The sequence below is a fragment of the Gekko japonicus genome, unplaced genomic scaffold (assembly GCF_001447785.1).
Source record: "Gekko japonicus isolate JY-2015 unplaced genomic scaffold, Gekko_japonicus_V1.1 scaffold155, whole genome shotgun sequence".
Classification (NCBI taxonomy): Eukaryota; Metazoa; Chordata; class Lepidosauria; order Squamata; family Gekkonidae; genus Gekko; species Gekko japonicus.
In genome coordinates, this window is record NW_015167534.1 from 1,300,068 (window position 1) to 1,317,349 (window position 17,282).

Genomic DNA, 17,282 nt, shown 5'->3' on the forward strand with positions numbered 1-17,282 from the left:
TTTGATTTTAAGTACCAGCAGCCTGGTTCCTTCTCGGGACAAGTGGAGACCGTCTCTTCTGTACAGCTCCCTCTTGCTTCAAAAAGTATCCCAGTGCCTAACAAACTTGAAACTTTTCCCCCTACACCATTGTCTCATCCATGCATTGAGACTCCTGATCTGTGCCTGTTTCTCTGGCCCTGCAAGTGGAACAGGTAGCACTTCCGAGAAGGCTACTTTGGAGGTCCTGGCCTTGAGTTTCCTGCCTAGAAGCCTAAATTTTTCCTCCAGGACCTTGCAACTGCATTTCCCCACATCGTTGGTGCCAACATGTACCACGACCACTGGCTCCTCCCCAGCACTATCTACCAGTCTATCTAGAACACGTGTAATGTCCGCTACCTTCGCACCAGGCAGGCAAGTCACCATATGGTCAGTATGCGGTTTCGCCACCCAGCTGTCTACCTGCTTAAGGATAGAATCACCAACTACCAAGAGTCCCCCTCCCTCCCTGCCCAGGGATGGTTCCTTGGTGCAAAAGGATACCCGTTCACCGACTGAAGAAGAGGTCCCTTCTGAGGGCACATTCCCCTTGTCCTCAGCACAGTGCCCTGTTCCCTCTCGACCCTCATGCTCCCTGGCAGCAGCAGGGCTGACATAACCAGAGTGGGACATATCTAGCAAGTCCCCGAGAGTCTTCTCCATGTGCCTAACTGACTGTCTCTGCTTTTCCAGGTCAGCCACCTTGGCCTCAAGGGAACAAACTCGTTCCCTGAGGACCAGGAGTTCCTTGCACCGAGCACACACCCAAGACTTCTGTCCAGTGGACAGATAGTCATACATGTGACACTCCGTGCAATACACTGGATAGCCCCCAACCCCCTGCTGGCATTCTGGCTTCATAATTCCTTTTTTTAAAACAATAATTATATATAATCCCCTTTTAAAACCCTTTAAGTGGTTTTCCTTGTAGAAGTCTACTTACCTTACTGGGAACCCAAGGAGACTAGGGCCCTGGCTTTCTGGCTCTTCCTGGGCTTCTTACAGAGCCCCTAGACTCATGTCTCTGGCAAAGTGCTGCCTTAATAGAAGCTTTCCCTCAGCAGAGGGTGTGGCCGCAGCTATGCAAATTCATCCAGTCACTCAATTACAGTCAAACAATGACCCTTTCACACCCGATCTCAGGCAGCCAGGACTCTGCAACAACTCACAGCTCACCCACACACTCCCAAACACAGTCCCCCACACAGTACCCTCTCAGCTAAATCACCTTAGCTGAAAGTAAGTAAAAAACCCCACTCGTCCCTCTAGCAGCTCTATCTCTTGCTCCTTCTCAGAGCTCAGCTGGGTCAGCACTGCTTCTGTCAAGGTGGCTTTGATATTACCTGCCTCTGTGTCCTGGCCATGGTATTCCTTGAAGGTCACCCTTCCAAGTACTTGCTGGAGGTTGGCCGTGCTTAGCTTCTAAGATCTGACAAGATCAGGCTTGTCTGGGCTATCCAGGTCAGGGCAATACCCCAGAAACCTTGTTCGTCTCTAAGGTACTACTGGACTCGAATCTAGCTCTTCTGCTGCAGACCAACATGATCACCCTCTGAAACAGTGTACAAGTTCTGTCATCAGTCTAACAGGATAAGTGGGATACATTTTCACCTGTTTGATCTTTGGCAAATGTCTTTCGGCAGGATCTTAAGCACAGACTGTCCAATCAGAAGTCTTTTCTATTGAAAACAGTGATGCTTGAAACTTTGAAAAGCCAGTCTCTGTATTTAACTGTGGCAAGAGTGTGCTGTCCTTGTGAGTTGATAAAACTTCTAGAATGTGAAACAATCCGTTCTAATAACTATTTATTTTCTTTTGTTTATAGATAACATTGCTGCAGATGGAACACAACTTTGACATTGTAAGTATTTTGGGCAAACTTACTTAAACACACCTGCAGGTAAATCCTTTAAAGTGATCCTTAGCAGTCTGCATGTTCAGCATAGTAATGGAAATTGTCTTTCTTTAGATGAATCATGCTTGTCGAGCCTTAACCTACATGATGGAAGCACTTCCCAGGTCATCTGCTGTTGTGGTAGATGCGATTCCTGTTTTTTTGGAAAAGGTGAGACTTACTAAATTAAGATAAAATAGGGGTTGCAACTGAAGGCCTTCAGAAATAGTCTTTCTCATTCTGTTGGTTGGGTTATATATATTATTTTACTAAGAATTAAGCTCTGCTGCCTGAACTATGATTTCTTTTGGGAGTGCAACAGTTTTTCCCAAAAGCTTCCAGTATCAAACTTTAGCATGATCCTCTTTTTATTTTTTTAAATACAAAATGCTGGGGATTATTAGGAAGAGAATTGAAAACAAATCATCCAGTATTATAATGCCCCTGGTGCGACCTCATTTGGAGTACTGTGTACAGTTCTGGTCACCACACCTCAAAAAGGATATTATAGCATTGGCAAAAGTGCAGAAAAGGGCAACTAGAATGATAAAATGGTTGGAACACTTTCCTTATGAAGAAAGATTAAAGCGCTTGGGGCTCTTTAGCTTGGAGAAACGACGGCTGAGGGGGGACATGATCGAGGTTTATAAGATTATGCATGGGATAGAGCAGGTAGAGAAAGAAGTACCTTTCTCCCTTTCTCACAACACAAGAACTTGTGGGCACTCAATGAAATTGCTGAGCAGTCAGGTTAGAACAGATAAAAGGAAGTACTTCTTCACCCAAAGAGTGATTAATACATGGAATTCACTGCCACCAGGAGGTGGTGGTGGTGACTACAAGCATGGATGGCTACAACGGGGAATTAGATAAACATATGGAGCAGAGGTCCATCAGTGGTTATTAGCCACAAAGTACAGATAGGAACTCTCAGTCTGGGGCAAGTGATGCTCTGTATTTTTGGTGCTTGGGGGGGCAACAGTGGGAGGGTTTTTAGTGCCGTGGCCCCACTGGTGGACCTCCTGGTGGCACCTGTTATTTTTGGCCACTGTGTGACAGAGTGTTGGACTGGATGGGCCATTGGCCTGATCCAACATTAGCTTCTCTCATGTTCTTAAGAACTCGTGGCCCTCCTCTTCTCTCTCAGTCATATTTCTCATGGCAGTTCCTTTTCAAAATGCTTATGGAAAGCTGTAGTGACGTCTGTTCTTGAGTGCTAACACAATATGGTAAGAATCAGATCAGCTGCATATCAGCAGCAAAATTAATTAAATGTATTGACAGCATATGACCTACAAGGGCAGATCTCAAAAGGAGGGTGGTTGACTCTGCAGATCTACAAAAGGCTGTAGCCTAAATTGTACCCCTTGATTGGACTTTATACTGGCAAGAAACTTCCTAATTTGTTAGTACTTTATTGGTAGAGATCAACTGATCAGGAGTGGGCAGGTCTTCGAAAAATTCTGAGCTTTCCAAAGCAATTTAAAAAAATGCAACAGCAACACATCATGAGTTTCTAGTATTCATTTAAAAACTGACATGGATGCAGAGTGGTATCTGTGTCTCTATTCTGAAATCCTTTCCATTGGAAAAAAGTGAAATCAGTATTTTATATTGGAAGTAACTATGTGTATGGCCTGGGTGACTCCACCTTTGTTACATGCTGGTGTTTAGTTGCCCTGAGTCTTCTGAGAGGTCAGTGTTAGCTGCTCTCAAGGTAAATTTCTCTCTCTCATGCTTGTTAGCAGAACTTATCTTCAAAGACTTTGTTTCTTCCTCCCCGCTGGAAGCCAGATGCAAGTCAACCTAGCTCATCCAAATGTTTGGGATTAACTCATAGCCAGCATTTAGTGTATAAGACATATAGTTTTAGTTATACCTGTGGTCTAGCAAGCTTTGCTGTTTGTGTGTATGGTAAAAGCCCAGTTGATGGAAGCTTAGCCTGCATCTTCAATGTGTTATTAAAACATTTCCTTGGAAGTAAACTTGGATCTCTCGTTTCCTTAGAATTTCTGAGAACCTATGGGGCTCCTGGCCAGAGCCCATAACAGTATGACAACTGCATTAGGCTTGTATCGCCTTGATGTCACTTTACCAATTAGATTACTAAGGCGGAGCTGTTGGTTCCCAGCAACCAATCAGCACTTCTTCTGATTAGAATTCAGAGGTGATCTGGAACCTAGGTGACTGCAGATGGCAGCAGCTCTACGAGCTACCACCCTTTGAAAAAGGACGGGAAGCTGATTCTTACCCCTTCTCATGAGAGAGAGTCCTTGCCCCCATTCCAAGAAAACTGAAAGGGCTCCAGTTTCACATTCGCTGTTGATATTTGTCTTGTCCTAGTGGACCTAGGTATACCCCAGACCCTGGTGTAAGAAAATTGATCTAGTTTTTGGTCATCCTTGTGGATGGGTTGCTTATGCCACTTCAAGTAACTAGAAGGGCTGTATGGGATGATCAAGAGGCCCTGCAAAATCAGAAGTCAATCTTCATTAAAATAACTAATTAACCCAGTGAATCTGATGCAGGAGGAACTTCATTTGATTTGAAATCAGTCTTGGAAATTTTGGTGTCCAAGAAGGCAATAGCTACCTAGTTGTAATTTAGTACTACCAAGTTTCAGACTTTTTTTTTTAACAGGCAGTGTATGCTACTTACAAGTGACTGTCTGAGAAACTAATGAGTAGCACAGCAAAATCAAGACCAATGGCCAGTCAACCAAATCAAAGTTATAAGTACATCTTAATAAGAAATGGTCAAATATATTTCTCATTATAGACTGGGGTCCCCAATCTTTTTGAGCCTGCGGGGACTTTTGGAATTCTGACATAGTGTGGTAGGCGCAGCCACAAAACAGCTGCAGTAGGAGGTGGAACTAGCCACAAAATGGCTGCTACAGCTTACCTTCAGTCTCACAGTGAAGATCCTTGTGTTGTGTGGCAGCTGCTGCCAAAGCAATGTTTTTAAAGATCTGCACAGCCAATCAAATCTCCAATAGCTTCCAAGAGGCCTTACTGGGCAAAACAGCCACATCGTCCTACCGACTTTCCAAAAGCACTTGGTGGGCGCCATGGCGCCCACAGGTACCACACTGGGAATCCCTATTATAGACCTGTGCTGTCTAGTTAGTCCTCCTGAGTTGTCTGTCACCAGTATGTTTTAAAGGATTCGTTTCTGGGTTCATTTGTTTTGCTTGCCATGGCTTTCCTTTGATTTTAAGGGGAATTTAAACACAAATGTTGAATGATGTGTGTGAGGTGGATGAAGACTGTTATGACATTGAAGTGCAATCTAAGAATGCTCTTTACGAATACTGGAGAAGCCTGTATTGGCTTTCATTTCTAAGCATGTGATTAAAAAGGGAAGCAAAACCAAGACTATTAATATTTTTGTGGTGTTGGGGGAACAATTAAAGAAATCTTGCTATTAAATGTTCTGCAAAAGTACAATACTTTCGATACTGAAGTGAAAATAAACATTAAATTATTAAATAAAGTAACAGCATGGTTTGGACCAATGTTCCCTCTAAGCTGTGGAGTCTTGTGAGCAAAAATTCTACTCTGTGAGCTACTGGCATTAAAGTTGTGAGCGAGCAATTTGGCTACTGCATAAATTAGTTTGCTCTGGAGCCGTCCTTCCTGAGCTGAGACAAAAATGAGTGAGCCGGAGGCTAGAGAACTGTGAGCTAGCTCACACTAACTCAGCTTAGAGGGAACATTGGTTTGGACCCACAGTATGTTTGAAATAATGAAAGCATTGACATTAGAACTTGATCTACAATCTTCTTTCATATCACACTGAAAACAGACTAAGTAAATTGCTTTCATTTGTTCTAGCTGCAAGTTATTCAGTGTATTGATGTGGCAGAGCAGGCACTGACTGCCTTGGAGATGTTATCGCGTAGACATAGTAAAGCTATTCTGCAGGCCGTAAGTATTTCTTCGAATTAAAAAGGCAATTTTTAAAATCTTCTTGTTCCTTTCATATCAGAGTGCTTACGTTCTTCCCAAAGTAGCTGTTACTTCGAGAAACATATATTTGCCTTACTGGGTACAGAAACCCGTGTCTGCCTCACTTTTTTTTTGTATTATAGGGAGGCTTGGCGGACTGTCTGCTGTATCTGGAGTTTTTCAGCATAAATGCCCAGAGGAATGCATTAGCAATTGCTGCCAACTGCTGTCAGAGCATCACTCCTGATGAGTTTCACTTTGTTGCAGACTCTCTGCCATTGCTTACACAAAGGCTAACTCACCAGGTCAGAAGCTGCTTAACAACTGCAACTTTCTGTTGAAGGTCTTGATATCTGTAAAGGGTCCTACATATGCTGTGGAGGTAGTTACCTACAATGACAGGATAGTGCAGTGTATGGGAGGTCATACTTCATACTAGGATAGCCAAAATAAAGCAGAGGTTTGTCTAACCTGCTTGAGCTGTAATTGTTGTTTAGATGTCAGAGTTGGGCTATATGTGATTTTTTTGTGTGTTATTTCCCACTTGTGTTTTGTGTTAAGTGCTGTCAAATTGCTTCCAACTTATGGTGGCCTTATAAATTAATATACGCCCAACGACATGCAGGTTTGATCCGTGCCCTTCCTTGCTCATTAAAGTGGGCCACGAGGGGTTTCGAGGTGCCCTAAGGGAGATTGTCAACAAGTCCCTCTCTGAGGGGCGTTCCCAGGGGCACTCAAGAAAGCGATGGTCTGTCCTCTCTTGAAAAAACCAACTCTGGATCCGGCCGAATTTGCAAAATATCGGCCGGTTTCCAATTAGCCCTATTTAGGCAAATTAATTGAGAGTCCGGTGATGATACAGTTGCAGGGCTTCCTGGATGACGCTTCCATCCTAGACCCTTTCCAGTCCAACTTTCACCTGGGTCACGGGATGGAGACACCACTGGTCGCCCTTACGGACGACCTCCAGAGGCAGTTCGGTGGCACTGTTGTTGTTAGACCTGTTGGCAGCATTCGACCACCAGCTGCTGACCCACCGCCTCGCCGACATGGGGATACAGGGGCTTGCCTTACAATGGCTTGCTTCTTTTCTCCAGGGTCAGGGACAAAGGGTGGTGCTAGGGGAACAGCAGTCCCGGAGACATCCGCTTGAGTGCGGTGTGCCTCAGGGGGCAGTGCTTTCCCTATTATTGTTTAACATCTATATGTGCCCCCCCCCGCCCAGATTGTCCAGAGGTATGGGCTGGGGTGTCACCAGTATGCAGATGATACCCAGCTCTATCTGATGTTGGGCGGCCGGTCGGACTCCAGCCTGGAAGATCTGAACCGGGCATTGCAAACCTTGGCTGGTTGGCTCAGACTGAGCCAGCTGAAACTTAACCTGGCGAAGACAAGGGTCCTGTGCCTCAGTTGGGGTGGTTTGGGGATGGGGTTCCCTCTCCCAACCTTTGACAGGGCACCATTGGTGCCAGGGCCTATGGTGAGGAGTTTGGGAGTGCTCCTGGATCCCTCCTTAACTACGGAGGCCCAGGTGGCAGCCACTGCTAAGTCAGCCTTTTACCACCTCCGGCTGATTCGGTAGTTGGTTCCCTTCCTCGACTGCGACAACCTGGCTACAGTGACCCATGTGATGGTCACCTCGAGATTGGACTACTGTAACACTCTCTACATGGGGCTGCCCTTGTTGCAAATCCGGAAGCTGCAGCTATCGCAGAATGCGGCGGCCAGACTTTTGATGGATCTCCCTAGATGGGAACACATCCGGCCTGCGCTGAATGCACTGCACTGGCTGCCAATAGCATACCGAATTCGCTTCAAGGTGCTGGTACTTACCTTTAAAGCCCTTTATGGCCAGGGCTCGACATACCTGAGGGACCGCCTTTCCCCACACATACCCCAGAGAGCAGTACGGTCTGGGGCACAACACCAGCTAGTGATTCTAGGCCCCAAAGAGGCCAGGCTCACCGCTACCAGAGCTAGGGCCTTTTCGGTGGCGGCTCCTACCTGGTGGAATGAGCTCCCGGCAGAGATCAGGGCCCTGCGGAACCTTTTGCAGTTCCGCAGGGCCTGCAAGACGGAGCTCTTCCGCCAGGCTTTTAATTAGGAGCCGCCCACCACTACAAAAAATGATGTCCTCATCATCATAGGGGACTGGAATGCTAAAGTAGGAAGTCAAAAGGTAACTGGAATAACAGACAAGTTTGGCCTTGGAAAGCAAAATGAAGCAGGGCAAAGGTTAACAGAGTTTTGTCAAGAGAACACACTGGTCATAGCGAACACCCTTTTCCAACAACCTAAGAGGCGACTCTACACATGGACATCACCAGATGGGCAACACCGAAATCAGATTGACTATATAATTTGCAGTCAAAGATGGAGAAGCTCTATCCAGTCAGTAAAAACAAGACCTGGAGCTGACTGTGGTTCAGATCATGAGCTACTCATTGCAAAATTCAGACTTAAACTGAAGAAAATTGGGAAAACCACGAGGCCATTCAGGTTTGACCTAGATCGCATCCCTGATGAATATACAGTAGAGGTGAAGAATAGATTCAAGGGTCTGGATTTGATAGATAGAGTGCCTGAAGAACTATGGACAGAGGTTCGTGACATCGTACAGGAGGCAGCAATCACCACCATCCCAAAGAAAAAGAAATGTAAGAAAGCAAAGTGGCTTTCTGATGAGGCTTTACAAATAGCAGAGGAAAGAAGGAAAGCGAAAGGCAAAGGCGAAAAGGAAAGATTTACCCAACTGAACGCAGATTTCCAGAGAACAGCAAGGAGAGATAAGGAGGCCTTCCTGAATGAACAGTGCAAAGTAATAGAAGAAAACAATAGAATGGGAAGGACTAGAGATCTCTTCAAGAAAGTTGGAGAAATCAAGGGAGCGTTCCATGCAAAGCTGGCCATGATAAAGGACAAAAACGGTAGGGACCTAACAGAAGCAGAAGAGATTAGGAAAAGATGGCAAGAATACACAGAAGAACTATACAAGAAAGACCTCGATGTCCTTGACAACCACGACGGTATAATCACTGACCTCGAGCCAGACATCCTGGAATGTGAAGTTAAATGGGCCTTAGAAAGCATTGCTAACAACAAAGCTAGTGGAGGTGATGGTATTCCAGCTGAGCTATTCAAAGTCTTAGAAGATGATGCTGTTAAAGTGCTGCACTCCATTTGCCAGCAAATTTGGAAAACGCAACAGTGGCCACAGGATTGGAAAAGATCAGTATACATTCCAATCCCAAAGAAGGGCAATGCCAAGGAATGTTCAAACTATCGCACAATTGCACTCATATCACACGCTAGCAAGGTCATGCTCAAGATCCTACAAGCTAGGCTTCAACAGTACGTGGATAGAGAACTACCAGAAGTACAAGCTGGGTTTCGAAGAGGTAGAGGAACTAGAGATCAAATTGCCAACATTCGCTGGATTATGGAGAAAGCAAGAGAGTACCAGAAAAATATCTACTTCTGCTTCATTGACTATGCTAAAGCTTTTGACTGTGTGGATCACAACAAACTATGGCAGGTCCTTAAAGAGATGGGAGTACCAGACCACCTCACATGTCTCTTGAGAAACCTGTATAAGGGCCAAGAAGCGACAGTTAGAACCGGATACGGAACAACTGATTGGTTCAGCATAGGAAAAGGAGTACGACAAGGATGTATACTGTCACCTTGCTTATTTAATATATATGCAGAGTACATCATGCGAAATGCTGGCCTGGATGAATCACAAGCGGGAATTAAGATTGCTGGGGAAAAGATCAACAACCTCAGATATGCAGATGATACCACTCTAATGGCTGAAAGTGAAAAGGATCTAAAGAGCCTCTTGCTCAGAGTAAAAGAGGAGAGCGCAAAAGTGGGCTTGAAGCTCAACATCAAAAAAACTAAGATCATGGCATCCGGCCCCATCATTCCTTGGCAAATAGAAGGGGAAGTTGTGGAAGTGGTGACAGACTTCACGTTCCTGGGATCCCAGATCACCGCAGACTGTGACAGCAGTCATGAAATTAAAAGACGCCTGCTCCTTGGGAGGAAAGCGATGGCGAACCTAAACAGCATGATAAAAAGTAGAGACATCACCCTGCCAACAAAAGTCCGCATGGTCAAAGCAATGGTATTCCCAGTAGTCATGTATGGCTGCGAGAGTTGGACTATAAGGAAGGCCGAGCGCCGAAGAATAGATTCTTTTGAACTATGGTGCTGGAGAAGACTCTTGAGAGTCCCTTGGACTGCAAGAAGAACAAATCAGTCAATCCTCAAAGAAATCAACCCTGACTGTTCCCTGGAAGGCCAGATAATGAAACTGAAGCTCAAATACTTTGGCCACCAAATGAGAAGGGAGCACTCACTGGAGAAGACCCTGATGCTGGGAAAGATTGAAGGTCAAAGAAGACGGGGACGGCAAAGGATGAGATGGTTAGACAGTGTCATAGATGCAACGAACATAAAATTGAGCCAACTTCAGAGGACGGCGGAAGACAGGAGGGCCTGGAGGGAGCTGGTCCATGGGGTCGCAAAGAGTCGGACTCGACTGTGCGACTGAACAACAGCAACAGGAAGCCATCTTTAATGTGACTGGAAGATCAGTTCTATGCTAAGCACTTTAATTGTAACAATATGACTGTTTTATCTTGTTTTTAACTGGTTTTATATGTTTTATGTATTCTGGCACATAGTGCCTTTAAATGTAAGCTGCCTTGAGCGCGTTCGTGGGGAGGACGGGATAGAAACCCAATAAATAAATAAAACATCCTATTGTGAACAGCGTTGCTCACGCCATGTTGGGTCTTCCTCTTTGCCTTTCAGTTTTTCCTAGCATTATTGCCTTTGCCAGTGACTCTTGTCTTCTCATGTCACCCAAGCACTCCGTTTAGTTATTGTAGCTTCTAGGTAGAATTTAATCCAGAACCCACTAAGTATGGTAAACAGGACAGTTTGTAGATGTTCTTGATGTGCCTGACATGCTATTAATCTGCATATTGATACCTAATATTTGTCTTCGATTTCCTTAGGACAAAAAGTCAGTAGAAAGCACTTGCCTGTGTTTTGCACGTCTGGTGGACAACTTCCAGCACGAGGAGGTAACATGTTTTGCTTCTTTTAGAAGCCCATTAGAGTGATTTTGATTGGATTATCGTTAACCCTTCTTTCTTTTTCTTAAAGAATTTGCTCCAGCAAGTTGCCTCAAAGGATTTGCTCACAAATATTCAGCAGCTCCTAGTAGTGACTCCTCCAATTCTGAGCTCAGGGATGTTCATCATGGTGGTGCGCATGTTTTCCCTAATGTGTTCCAACTGTCCCACACTAGCAGTTCAACTTATGAAGCAAAGTGAGTGCCTCCATTCCCCCCCCCCCCCCCCCCTGGAATTCTGTTATATCAGTTTTGTACAATTTCTACAGGATTGGTAGATTAAATCTTTTAAAAAAGTGAATGAAGCTGCTGCACCAGACATTAAGATTACAGTTTAATCCACAGATACATAGAAGGGGGAAATGTCTTGGTTGTAATAGGGTATGAAACAAATACTTGAGCAGAGCTCTGCTTTAATTACTGTTAGCTGTGCAAGTTCTGTTTCTTTCAAGGAATGATTTAGCATTAAAGTAGTGCAGTCCACCAGCATTGCTTCAAGTACATGGGCAGAAATAGCAGCACAGTGCAATGAGTAGCTTCTTTAAGCAGTGGCAAATGCCTGGCTGGTAAAATAAATAGTGTGCTCCTTTTGTGTTCAGCAAAAATATCTACACATGTAGCTGTTCTGATTTAAACTATTGCTTTGGGATTTAGTTAATACGGATGTTATAACTCAAAATCATGAAGGATTACTTGGGCTTGCTACTTGACTCTGTAGATTTGGGTATATGATGTAATGCCTGTGCTGCTTTTAGTATATTGAGACTGAAAATACATAAAGAGCAAACTGGGAGCATACAGTGACAAAGGGGGAAAATGCAAATAAAAGGTGAAAGAAAATTATGCTCAGATATAGATACTGCCTTGTATTGCTTGGAGACTTTGGCTGACTTTGCACTGTGTTTTGCCATGCTACTTGGAGTTCCAAACAAAACACTTTTATACAGAGTGAGGAAGAGGTACTGATGTAGTTTGTAGTACTAGCCTTAGACAGACCAACTCCTTTTCCCCTATCAAATACATTGATTTCCTAGCCCTGAAAATGGCCAAATGTGTGTGCAGTATGTGATCCCAAAGATCTTGATAAGGTTCCAAGGTGTAATGGCTTCACTTGGGACCAGTCCAGATAGGTGCTAAAATACAGCTTGGAACTTGAACAAGTCTCTCTTACATTTTTGTAGTGGTTTGTTAACCTGTACATGCAAATAGCTCTACAGGTAAAACCAGCAGTGGGAGGATCTACTTTCTACAGGTCTGGATTGCAATCAGTAAATGTTGATCTTGGTTATTGTTTTGGTTAAGTTGATTCTTAAGACAGACAATTTCCTTTTTTTTAAACAGTTTTAACTAAAGTATTCTAATGCTCAGAAAATATTAATCTATAATCTTTTTAAAAAGATATTGCAGAAACACTTCACTTTCTTCTTTGTGGAGCCTCAAATGGAAGTTGTCAGGAACAAATAGACCTTGTTCCCAGAAGCCCTCAAGAACTATATGAGCTTACTTCACTTATCTGGTAGGTTTTCTCCAGTTATCCCTTTCAGGTTTCAATCAGAGCACCACCATTACTTAATATGCCAAGAGGCTCTTAACAAAGGTAACAGTTAACATGCAACAATGTCTTGTTTCCAGTGAGCTGATGCCATGCCTGCCTAAAGAAGGAATATTTGCTGTTGATACTATGCTAAAGAAAGGGAATGCCCAAAACACAGATGGTGCAATATGGCAGTGGCGAGATGACAGGGGACTCTGGCATCCCTATAACAGAATTGATAGCCGGATAATTGAGGTAGTAACTTCAGCTTATCTCTAAAATCTCCATTCTGTACAAGGGCCTAAATGTCTGCTTTTGGTCTTTGTCCTAAGTATACACTGTTTAACAAATACCTATCAAACTTCAATTATGGAATAAAATACTCTGTTCAGCATAAACATACATCTGATCCTTTGTTAATAGGCCATTCTCTCTACCTGCCATTAACCATGGGTTCAGACACTGGATGGAGAGAAGCTCTTTCCAATAGGAGTCTAATTCTTTTCACAGAATGATTTAGTCACCACAAGGGGAGGGGCACGAACCAGCTCATGAGCCAAAATTCTGCATGAACTTGGGCCAGTTTGGAGCCCCAGATCGATGTTCGGGGAAGGCACTTTCCCCTAAACTTTTACTGGATTTTTGTCTGTTTCGGCTGTTCGGGGTCATTTAAACTTAACAGCTGAGTGGTGCAGGGTCCACAGCTGAGCTGTTAGATTTAAATGGCTGTGAGCCATTTCATCAGTTGATTTTGCTTCCCCCTAGACTGGTGAAATGACTGCCAGCCATTTAAACCTAACAAACAAAAAACCACTGTGATAAAATTAACAATGTCACATTTAATGATTCTGTGAGCATCAATTTGTGAAGGTATTAATCTGACAATATAGCTAGAGAATTCTGACATAAGCAAAGTCCAACATAATCATATCCTTGATGAGCACACTGGTTTTTGCACTCATTTCACCAATCTTCCTCATGAGTAGTCTTATAAAGTTGGAAAGTGTCAACCTTTAGGTTCACCTTAGTTTCTTTTTTTAAACAATATAGCTTCTTATTTTCTTCTTTGTCAAATTGGCTGCCAACCATTTAACCCTTCCCGGGCAACCCCCTTCTCCCGGCAGTGGCCGGGAGAAAGGGGGAACTAAACTCGCCAGACTGGCTCAGTTTGGATGGGGGCCTCTTGGTTTGGTTTGGGACCCCCAAACTGAACTGGGTTTCTTAGGTTCGTGCCCATCCCTAGTCAGCACTGAACATAAGAGCCCTGCTATATCATACCAGTGGTCTCTCTAGTCCATCATCCTGTTCTACACAGCAGCCAGCCAGTTGGCTTGGAGGACAAACAAGCAGGGCATAGAGGCCCTGATGCTTCCTCCTAGTCATTGTTGCTAGTAATCATAGATGGGCCTATCCTCTGTCAATCTGTCTTACCTCCTTTTTACGGCCATCTATGCACATGGTCATCACTACATCTGCTGATAGTGAAATCCACTGTTTATTCATTGAGTAAAGAAGTATTTCCTTTTACCTATTGCCCAACAACTTTGTTGGGTGTCCCCAATTTCTAGTGGTGAAATAGCTCTATCCATTTTCTCCACCCCATGCGTAATACAAACGCCTGTCATGTCTCCTGATAGCTATATATTTGTAGACAGAGAAGTCCAAGATTCCTTAACTTTTCCTTATAGGGAAAGGTGCTCCAACTCCTTTACCATCTTGGTTGCCCTCCTCTTCCTTTTCTATCTTTTTTGAGATATGGTGACCAGAACTGGACCTGGAGGCATCTTCTACCTCCTTCTCCTTTTTGTCTAGCTTTACTGCAAGTGCAACAAATGTGTTGGATTCTTTGTCCGCAGTGTGCAGTTCAGCACTGGACCTTTAGGAAAGTTGCTAATTAATTTTGTTGGGGTCTGTTCATGAAGATGCTAGGCACATTCATACTCGATAATTCTCTATCAATAATTAAGAAGTGAAAGAAAGGGATTTTTGTAGGATGCAGATGCCTATATGTTTGTATTAGCATGCCTTTGGATAATGCTTGAAGCAAATTTGAAAGTACCCTTCTTTTAAATGCCGTGGTATATACTCACTACAGGAGAAAGGGAAACTCATTTGATGCTTGTACTTGTGTTTTCGTCCTCAGGCAGCCCATCAAGTCGGTGAAGATGAGATAAGCTTGTCTACATTGGGGCGTGTTTATACAATTGACTTTAATTCTATGCAGCAGATCAATGAGGATACTGGAACAGCACGTGCCATTCAGAGAAAACCTAACCCTTTAGCCAATAGTAATACTAGTAAGTATCTGTTTTTAAAAAAATCCTCTTCACATTTCCTTTTGTCACACTGAAAGCAACTTGCTGTGTAACATCTTGTGGCTTCAGGTGTCTTGCTGGGAAAGAAATTGCACTTTAGGTTGCATGTGTTGCAGTTGTGCAGGGTGTGGGTTTCTTTCCCTTTTTGAATTTTCTATGTGCATGTCGATTTGAAAATCAGCCAACAAATTTATTTTTACAATTTTTGCATGTTATGACATGGTGGGCTGCATATTCTGGCCTCTAGAATGATAATAGCTCTAGTATATTAGGGTGGCTTGCTAAGACTGCTAATTTGCATTAGGTGAAGTTATGACCAAATACATTGTTGTACCATACAAAAGTGTGTGAAATTGCAGCAAAGAGATTAGATCTGTCAGTGTTACAGATCATTATGGAATAAAGAGAATTGTTTGGCATATTGCATTACTGTCAAACAATGTAATTTCTTAAGAACATACTGTTTCCCTGAAAAAGTGTCTGTACAGCTTGTGGTTTGTAATATGAATTATGATTTAACTTTTCCAAAGACGCAACAATCAATCTGTTCTTTTGTAGGTGGACATCCAGAATCAAAGAAAGACGATGCTCGAGCACAGTTAATGAAGGAAGACCCAGAACTGGCTAAATCATTTATTAAAACATTGTTTGGTGTTCTTTATGAAGTGTACAGTTCTTCAGCTGGACCTGCTGTTAGACACAAGTGCCTTAGAGCAATTCTTAGAATAATATATTTTGCTGATGCTGAACTTCTGAAGGATGTACTGAAAAATCATGCCGTATCAAGGTAATTGTGTTATATCCATTTTATATAAATCCAGTTTGGAATGCTGTTAGAGTCTGGTTCTTAATCTAGCAGTCAGTTTTGGCTCAACTTGGAGGAAGAAAAGCAGCACATATCCCACATTACAAACTTTCGCTGAAGGATCCAAGTATTGCATTTGACAGTATTGCATTTGTCAGTTTGGCTTTTGTGTTGCCTTGGGGAATATATTATGCTAACATCTTTAGTGAATATTTGTTGTTCATTATGTAAAGTTGCTTATAAATTGCACATATAAAATGCACGGTGCTGTATTAAAAAAGGTGCTGTACAGAAAAAGATGCATTTTTATTTGATGTATAATTCTCAGATTGGTGAGGTACCAGGGAGCTGTTACAGACAAGAGAAAATTTAGAGGTGTGGCAAAGCATTAGCATGGTTCAAATGTGATGTCAAATATGCCACATGCTTATGTGCCATTCTGCTGTTGTGTGGCATATCTGTCTCTTTGGATTTCTGTCCTCTTTGGTGTGCTTTCGAATGATCATCTAATATGAAATGTGCATGGTCCAAATTGGTTGCCCCATACGTGGTCAGAAAGCAAGGCAGACTTCATCTGTTACTTACAAGACATTAACATAAGCAGCAGGCCAATCTGAATAGAGAGGGGAGTTTTGGAAAAGAGAAGGATGTTTGTGTCGCTACAGAGATTTGGCCACCACTACCAAAAGGTCCCCATAGAAGAGGCTATCTCTAACTTTGGGAGGCCCTCTGGGAAGGGCCTCTGATACAGATATTGACGGAGTTTTATATGGAAGCAGGCAGTCCGAAGATACTGTTGTCTCTGGCTGTTTGGGGGGCCGTTCTGTTGTTAGGGGCAGAATAACTGGGTGCATTTTTTGTGCCCCTTTTAACTCCTCAAGTGCTGGTCGGGCCAAAAAAGAGAATTGAGAAAACGCAAAGTTGCCCAGGAAGTATCGCAAAGGCTTTTGGGGTGACACAATGTTTCCAGATGCCTGGGGTCTGGAAGGAAACCAAGGTAGTAACGGTTACTCCTTCTTACACCTCAGACACCGGCCTCTGGAAACAGAATATCACACAAGGTCCTTGCAATATTGCAGGGGCAATTTTGCATTTCCTCAGTTCTCTTTTGAGCCTTGTCAATACCAACAGAATTTAAAACAAATGTAGAAATGGACAGAACAGGTGCTCCTGCTGGAAGATTGGGTTGGGAAAACACTGAAACGGACCGGGGGGGGGGGAAGTGTGAGAGAGGGGGGGGGAAGGGGCCATGGATGCTATGCCCAGTAGTCCACAAATAGCTGTACTTGTATCTGGCCTAGGGTCCATAGGTCAATGCTAATACTTTGAATTTTTTTGGAAACAAGCTGGAAGCAAATGAAGTTATTTTCAGATTAGCGAAACATGTTATCTGTAGCCAAGAACAGTTAATAATATGGCTGCTGTATTCTGGACCTGTTGATGTTTATGAACAGTCTTCAAAGCCAATCTCATAGACAACACAGTTATCGTAACTGAACCCAGGAGTTACTAGAGCAAAGGTAACAATGGTAATACCACCCCTGTCCTGGAAAGGCAGCAGTTGGCGCACCATCTAATGCTGATGAAAGTTGCTTAATTAAACAGGCAGTACTTGAG

The 17,282-nt window shown here is 43.4% G+C and overlaps 1 protein-coding gene across 3 annotated transcripts in view; it reads left to right on the top strand.

The window, feature by feature from the left end:
• Positions 1 to 17,282, top strand: part of TRIP12 (thyroid hormone receptor interactor 12) — a 127,408-nt gene that overhangs the window by 65,773 nt on the left and 44,353 nt on the right. For all 3 annotated transcript variants that reach the window (XM_015413482.1, XM_015413483.1, XM_015413484.1), the window contains 10 exons: positions 1,847 to 1,882; positions 1,991 to 2,086; positions 5,752 to 5,844; positions 6,009 to 6,170; positions 10,893 to 10,961; positions 11,044 to 11,209; positions 12,410 to 12,527; positions 12,644 to 12,800; positions 14,689 to 14,842; positions 15,419 to 15,647. In XM_015413482.1, coding sequence (XP_015268968.1) covers positions 1,847 to 1,882; positions 1,991 to 2,086; positions 5,752 to 5,844; positions 6,009 to 6,170; positions 10,893 to 10,961; positions 11,044 to 11,209; positions 12,410 to 12,527; positions 12,644 to 12,800; positions 14,689 to 14,842; positions 15,419 to 15,647 — 1,280 coding nt within the window. The remainder of the gene's footprint in view (positions 1 to 1,846; positions 1,883 to 1,990; positions 2,087 to 5,751; positions 5,845 to 6,008; positions 6,171 to 10,892; positions 10,962 to 11,043; positions 11,210 to 12,409; positions 12,528 to 12,643; positions 12,801 to 14,688; positions 14,843 to 15,418; positions 15,648 to 17,282) is intronic.